The sequence below is a fragment of the Coffea arabica genome, chromosome 1e (genome assembly GCF_036785885.1).
Source record: "Coffea arabica cultivar ET-39 chromosome 1e, Coffea Arabica ET-39 HiFi, whole genome shotgun sequence".
Taxonomy (NCBI): Eukaryota; Viridiplantae; Streptophyta; class Magnoliopsida; order Gentianales; family Rubiaceae; genus Coffea; species Coffea arabica.
The window spans coordinates 43,086,880-43,097,970 of NC_092311.1; the positions used below are offsets into that span (position 1 = coordinate 43,086,880).

General features: G+C 34.7%; 1 protein-coding gene across 1 annotated transcript; it reads left to right on the forward strand.

The window, feature by feature from the left end:
• The first annotated feature begins 1,000 nt into the window (after positions 1–1,000).
• Positions 1,001–6,437, forward strand: LOC113704549 (outer envelope protein 61). Its single transcript, XM_027226446.2, has 11 exons — positions 1,001–1,327; positions 2,161–2,391; positions 2,852–2,908; positions 3,009–3,137; positions 3,327–3,404; positions 3,495–3,565; positions 3,732–3,781; positions 3,963–4,161; positions 4,790–5,324; positions 5,616–5,759; positions 5,901–6,437. Exons 1-11 carry the CDS (start codon positions 1,232–1,234, stop codon positions 6,045–6,047), a joined length of 1,737 nt encoding a protein of 578 aa, XP_027082247.2. The 5' UTR covers positions 1,001–1,231; the 3' UTR covers positions 6,048–6,437.
• Positions 6,438–11,091: the final 4,654 nt, after the last annotated feature.

An 11,091-nucleotide genomic window follows, 5' to 3' on the forward strand; every position in this document is an offset into this window, starting at 1 on the left:
TTTAGAAACCTTTCACGAGGTTTCTGACTATTTCATTGGCCTTCCTTTAAGTTTTAAAAATTACATTAACATCCACTGAGGTTAATTATCCTATAACATTTAGATCTAATCAATAATTAAAAAGTGATATTAGAAGCGATAAAATAATATGATTCCATTATTGCCATCATCCACTACATTATTTAATTAATTTAATACCAACCTACATATTAAACAAAAGCACTAAAATTTGTTATTTATCTTTAGAGATCAAATCACATATAGCATAAAAAATAGTATAAAATTTTATACAAGATCCAAATTATTTAATACAATATTCAAATTACTTTTTTTAGTTACATACCCATTATCAAACATGATCAACAATAGATAATCAAAAAATTTGCAACCAAAATAATATAGAGAACAAACTTTAACATCATAAATATTCTTGTCAACATATTAAGGTTAGTTATTGAAATTTTTATGGTATTAAAATTTGCTCTTTATAATATTTTGGTTACAAATTTTTTTGATTGTTTGTTGTTGATTATGTTTGACAATGAATTTGTAACTGGAAAGAGCAATTTGGATCTTCTATTACATGAAATATATAGAATGATATATTATTTTTGATGCCATATGTGATATAAATACCTGATGATAAACAGCAAATTCTAGTGTTTTCTTTAACATTTAGGTTGGTATTAGTTTAATTAAATAATATAGGAGATGAAAGACAGTAGTGGAATTATATTATCTTCTCTCTTCTAATATCACTTATTAATTGTTGATTGGACTTATATCTTACAAGACAATAAACCTTAAGGGAGGTTAGTGTAAATTTTTAAAACTTGAAGGGAGACCGGTTAAATAGTTAAAAACCCTAGGGGAGGTTTCTGAAATTATGCCTTTCTACAAAGCTGAAGGGGCATATTCCAATCTTCTCCGGGTCCCTCAAACTTTCCTTCTGTTTTTCAACTCCTATTTTTCTCTTTCTTGTCTGGTGGGCGTCCAACCTATTCAACACGGACAATAATTTTGTCCTTTTCATCAAATAAATTTAAAAAACTACCCTTTTATAGGTAGATATAGACCGAATAAAACCCACAAAATCCCCTCTTGATTCCATCAAAATTCGACGAATTGTCTGTTTTTCAAATTGAAAGAAATATAGGGATCTGAATTGCTCATAACTTACAATTGATAAATTTTGCTTGAATTTGTTTCAATTTTTTTTGGAGAAACGAAAATGTTTAATGGTATGATGGATCCTGAATTGATCAGATTGGCTCAAGAACAGATTAGCCGGATGTCGCCGGCTGAGTTAGCCCGGATTCAACAACAGGTAATTTCGGATGCATTTTACAATGACCCTTTTTGTGAATTTTGGATTCGATTTTGTTTTTTTTGGGTTTTTTGAGATTGTATAGGACACCCTTTTAGATTCTAAGGAAAAGCCGTGTTGTAATTTTGAGTTTAATAATCATTATTTACCTCGTTTTGAGGATTTATGGTTTTGGATATGTGCTTTAATGAGTTCCTTTTTTGACGAAATACGAGGTTTAGTATGATGTAACTTTGTCATGTAGCTGTCCAATTCATTAGATGATTTTATTCTCTTAGCTTGTCTCACTTATCTGGAGCAGCTTTGTAATTTTGGGCAACTAATAATGTTTTCTTTACATTTTACTTTAGTTACTAATGTTTCCTTCTGAGCATGCTCCTTTTCATGATTTTCTCTTATGGAAGTTCTAAGTTTTGAAACTTGAGGTTCAGAGTTATCTGCCAATTATGGTTATTTTTCTACTGATTGATTGGATGGGCCTAAGATATTGATTAGTTCTCCGAAGACAATGTACAATTGAGTTAAATGTGGTTTCACTCATTGCTGGTCAAAGTTTCAGTGAAAGGAGAATGGGGTAAGAAATTAGGGGTTAGGGAACGGCTGGTAGCTGCACCTGGAAATTAGTAAAGTTTGCTCTTGATCCATTTTAAATTCTCGATTTCATAAGATTTTTAGTGTCGCTTGTCGATTTGGTTGTATTAACAGTATCTATTTCTTGTTTTTCTTTTCTCCTCCATTAGTTTTTCCTTTTTCTTTTGTGCATGAATTTTAAACCCTAATTCAAATATATCCTAGTGCAACCTAATTGGACGTGGTCAATGTGGACATTGCAGATGATGTCCAATCCTGAGTTATTAAAGATGGCTTCTGAAGGCATGAAAAACCTGAGGCCTGAAGACTTAAGGAATGCTGCAGAACAGATGAAGCATACACGGCCAGAGGAGATGACTGAGATTGGTGAGAAGATGGCTAATGCATCGCCTGAAGAGCTTGCAGCTATGCGCACTCACTTAGATGCACAGGTTGCTTATGAGATAAATGCAGCTGAGATGCTGAAGAAACAGGTATTTCATTGGCCACCAGAGAGTAATGTTGCAAATGTAAACTTTTAGAAGTTGTTTTGAATTCTCATTACTTTCTTCAGTGAGAGACTTGAAACTGATGAATTGATAAGCTGGAAGTAAGTATTAACATATTCATAACTGGAATCCGAGTGACTATACATTTATTTGACATTTTCTTTCTTAATTTACCTCTTAGATTATGAAATCTCTACATTGACTGCTTTTTCTTTTACACTTCAAATATTGAAAATAGAAGCATAAATTAAATTTGAAAATTTAATGTAAATTTGCATTAAGGGATGGCTTTCTATAAGTGATTTATCAGCTACGCTTCTGAAATATGACTATTTAGTGCTCCATGGAAGTGTCATTGTTTGTTATCTTTTTCTCTGCCCTATTTTTGGAGTCAGTGCTTTGGATTAGATTTGCATATAAATATGGTTCTTTCTGTATATTACAGGGGAACCAATTTCATAGCCAGGGAAGATATACTGATGCCCTGCAAAAATATTTGCTAGTAAGTATAGCACTAGAGATGTTTGCATCTTTAGGTTCCTTATAGCTGGGCTGTACTGTGATTTTGACAATTACTGACTTGTCCTTTTTTTTTTTTAAAGGCAAAGAATAACTTGAAAGACATTCCTACCTCCAAAGGCAGAAATCTTCTTTCAGCATGTTCTCTTAATTTGATGTCTTGTTATCTGAAAACTGGACAGTATGACGAGTGCATAAAGGAAGGTACAGAGGTATGGCTTCCTTTGTTTTGCTCTCGGCTCAGATACTTGTTGTGCTTTAATTGCTGAAATCATCATGACATATTCTTGTGCCTGTCTGTTTTAGCACTTGCTCTTGGAGACTTACATTGAGTGTCTGCTGTTTGTTATGGAAAATGATTAATGCTGCCTGAAATCTTACTGTGATGTGTATTGCTCCAGGTTTTGGCATATGACAGGAGCAACATCAAGGCCCTCTACCGCCGTGGTCAAGCCTATAAAGCATTGGGACAATTTGAAGTTAGTTGACTTAGTTGACTTATGGTTGGTTGCAAATGCAAGTTTGATTCCCTTTATTGTTTTAACATAGTGCATGTGTTGTTGGGTCAGAGTGCTGTTTCAGACTTGAGTAAAGCTCATGAAGTTTCTCCTGATGATGAAACAATTGCAGATGTTTTAAGGTATCTAATTTTCACTTAAGACAACCCTTTAGTCTAAAAATTCAAAGATTGTGTCATATAACCTCATAAACTAATCTTCCCTACTGTGTAAGTTCTTGTTGACTTTGCTTTACTTCTCAAAGCTTTTAGAAATTGAGTTTTAAGTCTGCGCTGCTTACTCATGCAGAGATGCTAAGGAAAATCTGATGAAAGAAGGTCATGCTCAAAAATCAAGAGGTATGTAGATTTTCCATCAACAATTAGTAGGAATGTAGATTGAACAGGCCCATTTATATTAGTTTTTCAATCTGGTGGAGTCTCAAAATTCAGAAATAGCCATAACTCTTGTAATTTCTTTGTGCTAAGATTATGTTCATTTCTATTGTGTTGAGGCTTGATTTTCCTTTCCATTTTGTAGGGTTGATTATTGAGGAAATAGCCGACGAAGAGCCAACCAGCTCATCTGCAAGCCATGATAGTGCTCCTGCAGAATCGTCTTTCACCAAACCACAAGAAACCAGTGGCCACTCTCAGAATCAACCTGATGTCCCTGGGCGTCCTCATTCAACAAGTTCAGAGTATTTGCAGGCATTAAAAGATGATCCAGAATCTATCAGGTATATTTAGCTGCATGACAATTTAATTAGACAGAAATAGTCCTCTATCAAATTAGCACCGGAAGTTATGCAGTGCTAAAATTGAAAACTATGACGTGACAATGTCAGGGAACCTGAATACAACAAGGGCTGTGTGCATTCACTCTTTCTTTCTTTTTTCTTTTGTCTATGTTGGTTGTGGCGAAGCTGGAAAGTGTACACAATTTGCCTGATATTCGTTTCTTTCCAGAGGAAAAGTTTCATCTGTATAAAAGTTAGAATTGTCTCTTGGACTCCTTTTTATTTGTTCTTGAAGAAAAAAAAGACAATAAAGTGCAGGGCTGGCCTTCGGACATTTTTCATGCAGATTGGATAATTACTTAACATTCTTTGTGCTCTATACTATGTTCAGTTCAATTTTCATATGCATTTGGCTGTATCTGCATTGGCACATTTGATCGTTATTCTGCTTGTAACAAGTATCTTTTGATGTCATCATTCTGCATCTTGATTTGCTTGAGGCTTTATAATGCATGGGCATGTTCAACATTAAATAGATATTGCATTTTCTTGATTTCATACTGTAAATTAAATACATAATTACTATTTCCTGATTGTCAGCCTTTTGTTGTTTTGCATTGGAATACAGATCCTTCCAAAACCTTATTTCTCAAACAGATCCTGAAACCCTAGCTGCTATGGGTAATGGGAAAGCTGAAGGTGTAACTCCCGATATGATCAGGACTGCCTCGAGTGTTATTGGCAAAATGCCTCCTGAAGAACTTCAAAGGATGATTAAACTAGCTTCCTCCTTCCAAGGAGGTAACCCAATTTTAAATAGAGGATCAATGCCAACTGATGTGAGTCCTGACATGCTCAAGATGGCATCAGAAATGATGAGCAAGATGTCACCTGAAGATTTCCAACAGATGTCTGAAATGGCATCTTCTTTGAAAGGGGTTGATGGAGCATCATCATCTGCAGCTTCTAGTGGCTATAGATCAGATTACCAGTCAAAAACTCGAGATACTCAAAACAATGTGATTGTTAGTGACAATGCCAGTGAAAGTAGTACTTCCCAAGAGTTCCTGAGTTCAAGTAGCTTTCAGTCGAGTATGCCAAGCTCAAGTACTGATCTGCAAGAACAAATGAGAAACCAAATGAAGGATCCAGCTATGCGGCAGGTGATTAACTTATTTCCTATGGAACAAATTGTCATCGAGATCAATGACATCTTATTCATACATCTTTCCTTTCCGAAACTAGTCTTTCCTGAAATTTGCTGTCTATATCTAAAAAATGCATCATACTTATATTTAGCAGGTTTTGTCTGTTTACTTCCTGGAATTTCGTTTATGTTTGTGTATGGAATTTAGCAGGTTTTGTCTGTTTACTTGGTGGAAGTTTGGTTATGTTTGCATATGTAGAATATTTATCTGTTGCTTAATTGTTTCATTTCCATGATTTCCTGGCAGATGTTTTCGTCAATGATTAAAAATATGAACCCAGACATGATGGCAAGCATGAGTGAACAATTTGGACTAAAGCTTTCTCGCGATGATGCTGCAAAAGCTCAACAAGCCATGTCATCTTTGTCACCAGAAGACTTGGATAAAATGGTAACTCTCGCTTTGAGATTGGCTGTATATAAATCGTTACATTTTCCTTTGCCTTCTTGCTTTTAACTTTTTCAGGCCATTCGTTATCATGCTTATTTCTTCTGGATGTACCCTCTAAATATTGAACAACTCTCATTGCAGATGAGGTGGGCGGATAGGTTGCAACGAGGAGTGGAAGGGGCTAAGAAGGCAAAGAATTGGCTTCTGGGAAGACCCGGTATGATTTTGGCAATCCTCATGCTTCTTTTGGCAGTCTTCCTCCACTGGTTGGGGTATATTGGTAAGTAGATTGGGGCTGCCAACTACCAGTATCAGCAGAGTGACAAATGATCTTCAAACTAACAACACAACGGGTTGATTAATCTTCATTGGTCCTTAATTCTCCCTGGACCTAAGATACCTACCTATATGCCAACAGTGTGGAGGTGCATTCGGTGGATCCTAGACATCATCCTCTGTTTGTTTTTGTAATTTGCTAGCCTCTAAAATTCACTCTTTTTTATTATTATTTTATGTTCATTGTCAAATTCTTTCGTTTGTAACTTAGAATAATGATTGAAGGGAGAACCAAGTGTTCCAACCCTTGTTTACTGGAACATTCTATGAGTAAAAGTGCCACAAGTAATTCTAGTGCTTAAGATGAAAATAATACTGATTCTATAAATTTTTGGCTTAGAACGACCATGTGTAGTTGAATATTCAAAGTGCATACATTTGCAGCAAATGCTCATCCCTAAAAGGATTCTACATATTGTTTTTGGATTACACATTATTTTCACCTTATTTATACTGACTTGCTTGATCATCAAAACATTTTTCAATCACTTTTTTATCTTATATATATCACATCAAAAAAAAAGTGTTACAGTATTTTTAAACAAAATTATCTCAAATAATTTACTATCCAAACACACGAGATTAGAGCTAATGCAGCGCTTATGGTTCCATGTCACTAAGTGATCCATGTTGCTTTGACAGAACTTCATTCTTGTATCGTCAAACCATCACTCAATAATATAGTACCAATATTTATTTGATTCCAAAGTCAATGCAGTGTCTATTTTCTCCACAACAAATTTAACTAACTAGCCCGCCATTACTTCTTGAAGATCATTGGCATGAGCAATGCCAGTATCTATAATCACTGTGTAAAATTACTGTCATTGTTGAGCCAGCTGCAGGCCATTTCGGACTAAATGCTTGAAAAGAGCCTGGTCAAAGGTGAAATCAATGTTGGACGCTCCAACGTTGGAGGCAGCCAAGGTCACATCAGAATGCTTCTTTAGCTCGTGGCCACGGCTGAATTGCTTCATCCATGATCCAGTTTCCGTCGACCAGTTTGGTTCTTTCGGCAAAAGCATGTTTTTTAAAGGGATCAGCCGCCTTTCCTAAGCCGACATCATTTGGCATTATATTGTTCGAGTGTTTGCTTTGTCATGTATGACGAGGAAAATCAAAATGAAATAGAACAACAGAGCAAAAAGTTGTGGGCTTGTGAGATCCAAGGCCACAGTTTCTCTGTCCGAAAAAGATGGTATAGCCACCATTTGACAATGAATCATCTGTTTCGATCAACTGCTTTTACACTCTGTATTGTTAAGAAACACTTCACCTTTTTTAAGGGGGAGGGTAGGATATAAGAAATTGAGAGAAGGAAGAGGAGAATAAAACTCGAGAATTTTAATTCATGGAGTCTCAATCTTAATCACCAACCTAATGCCTATTTGACAAGAAACACTTCACTTACATCTTATGTCCCAAAAAAAAAAGAGAGAGAGACTTGTTAAGAAATGATGTAGTAACATTTTTCTAAAATAACCATTAAAATGGTAAAATAACGAGCTCCATGAACCTTTTATATGGTTTTTGATCGAAGGGGTTACATTGCTTTCAGGTTTTGTTTACATGGACACGTCACACAAAAAATTTAAATTCAACATTTATGATTTATGTGGTTGTTTGGTATGAATATTTCTTCCTTTTCCTGTTCTCCTTCCTTCGCCTTTTTATCATCGTGTGCGTGTGCAGAATCTACGATACTCACTCAAGAAAATATTAAATGAATCATATACAACACGTGATATAATATTAATCATCTATCATCAAGTGATGACAATGGATCATTCTTTGTCTGATCCGCAACAATACCTTATATTCATTACACAAGAAATGACTCGCTATTATTACTTGATGACTTAATAGTTTATAGTATATATATTTTTCCTCCTCCACGGTTCACAATGGCAGCATACTGGTATTTTTCGAGTAAATTTCATTTTTATGGTTGAAACAAATAAAACTCCTATAAAGATAAGGCTAGAGATCGAAGCCTTAGGCGGCACTTTTACTTTGTCATCGGACCACCAACCCCTACACTTAAGCTTTACAAAGATTACACCAAATTGACTTTCTCTACAAAGATAATACTAAACTGACTTTCCTCCACACCCACCAAACTTTCTTCCACTCTCATATTTACTCAGGAAATTGAAAGTCCTAAATTTTTGGACAAAGAGCCAAAATCTCTATTAGTGCTATCCATATGCTCTTGGTGTTAATTCGACCTACTTGTGTACTTGAGACTTTATTTGACTACAACTAGTTTTTAACTGCATGGCGGAACTAGAAAATTTTTAGTTTGAACTCTGAGGGGGCGTAATATATACACGTAAACTGTGGAGTCAATATAAATATTTTAAAAAGTTTTAGGGGACAAATTAAGTTATCTGCGGTAATTTTTTTTAATACGTGTAGATGCACGTCAGGTAATTCAATTTTAAATTTTAAATCTATTTTTTGTATAAGTCACATATATTTACATTCACTATATTAATAGTGGGTAAAAACTTAATCCTAACTTAATATATATACATATATAAGAAATTTTGAAAATTTTTCAAACTCTTAAGAGGAGAAAGCATGACTTTCTAGAACATAGCAGGGCAAATAGCCAAATATATAAAGGAAACTTTAAAAATTCTCAAAATTTAACGGAGTACTTTTTTTTTTTTTGGTCAAAATTTAATGAAGTACAAGGTATTCATTTCTAGAAATTGGGGGCGGTAACCCCTCCCTGCCGCCGCCCGCTTAGTTTCGCCATTGACTATATAGGACTGAAAATAATTCCGCCTAAATTTCGAAAACTAGTCATTAAACATCAGTAATGCAAGATTACCAGGAGTCAAACATGGAACTTATTAATTTCTCCAAGTATTAAATTGTCATTAGATGTTTTGCTATGACCTTTCCCACCTGATCAAATCTAATCATCGACAACGGTTTAATTCCGCAAAAGTATTAGATGTCGTGTGGAAACACAATCTAATATTTTTCAAGAAAATGAGCTGTCACTAATTCAGGATTAATTGCTAAGCAACAACCCGTGAAAATTCTTTTCTTTTTTGTAAAATTTTCTCTTCAGCTCCTTGACACGCATTGGGAAACATACATAGTATAGAATTAATATTTATTTTTACCAAAAAAAAAGAATTAATATTTGCATATGGCATACTATTGAGATCGTGTGAATTGAAATTAATCTTTTAATTTGGAAAACATAAATTTGTTTCTCAACATTTTAATTCCTAACAACTTTTCTGGCCATTTCTTGTTACAGTTGTGACCAAAAAAATACATCCCAAGATGATTATTCTGATCGCCCTTCGGGGTTCGGTTCCGTGGTTGTAGTTCTAGTTGGGGGAGAGCCACGTCCAGGGATCGAGTCCCCGGGTTTACCTGGTCGGTGATGTTGGGCAGCCTCTCCCGGCCACACAGTGAGGAATTAGTTGGGCCGTACGGTATTACTAATCTATGGGCCCAGATACCCACTGTGTTGACAAAAAAAAAAAAAAAAGATGATTATTCTGATAATTTCATTTGGTCCCTTTTTGCTTTTGTGTTTTAACAAAATTCTTACTCTTTGGACCGCCGTGGTCGAATAATCTTGGACAAAATGTAAATGCTACAAAAACAAAGTGAATCAAGTAAATAGCAATATGATTGGAAATTAGAGGGAAATAAATAGCACTAATTTGTCAGTACTAACTGAAAAAAATTACTTCTAGAGAGAATGGCATAAGTTCTTTTTTTTATTAAAAAAAATAGGGGCTTGCCCTCAAATTTTGATCAAATCTATGGATTTCTCTTATATTGTATTTTTGGGGGAATAATAAGAAATACGGTTGCCCCCATTTCTGGTGACTTCTCTCGAAAAACAAAAGAAAAACGAATGGAAAATGGGAATATGGTTGCTGACTTAGTGATTATCATGATGGTAATTAGATGACCAATTCAACGCCTTTTGTTTGTGGCAATCCTTGAAATTCCAGCCACTGATGGCAACACTTAAAAAGAGACTGCAGTTGATAGCTGGATCATATAATTAGAATTTGAAAAAAGAAGAAGTACTTCATGCTTAGACACTACAAGATTGAAAATGAACAAATTCTAGAACAAGTATACCAAATGTTTTCTTTAAAAACGGAGGTGGCTACCTTGACTTTTTTTAACAAATTCACAGCCTAATAGGGCCAATGAAATCAAAATTTCAGCTCCAATATTATGGTCACGTCCCTAACCATTAAAACATCCCTAATTTGTCTCCAACAAAAATTTTCAAGTTGGAAACAAAAACTAATTCTTCTCGAAGGAAATACTATCTAGTTTATTCTTCATGGCGAACAAGACTAGCTCTTGCTCGAGCTCAATGTAATGAAAAATTTCCCCAAATTTTAAAATATTACGATGATCTCTCCTAAAATTTCTTAAATTTTAAACCACTCTTATAGTTTGCAAGGATAATAGAGAGGGACGTCATCGCAATTGAGAGCCTAAACAATTTTACAAGGCCAAGAATACCAAGTTAACAACATTCATATGCGGGAATTTTGTAATAGTTGTCGTACAGGCAATATTATGGCAAGAAAAGATACCAATTTACATAAATTTTTCGCGTTTTATACCTTGTTCATTTTTTGTGCACTTATGAGATAATAATAGTGGACTTCAGCTAATCTTGATGAATTGGTATCCTTATTAATTACACGATCAAGATTAAATTGTGTACTAATAATCTTTTTTATTTTTCAACAAATACATACCAATTGACAAATCCTCCAACAAATACATACCCTAAATCGATCCATTGTAAATATGGTAAAACTCAAGGAGCTCATTGTAATAAACGCAGTTTCCATGGTTCATTGGAATGGTCCCATTAATGTCGAACTCGAACCCACAAGCAGACTTCAGTTGCGTGACCGGTCAAAATCACATAATATAAGAACTAACTTCCAAAATCGTGATATCTATGCGTTAAATTCGCACTTGCGTG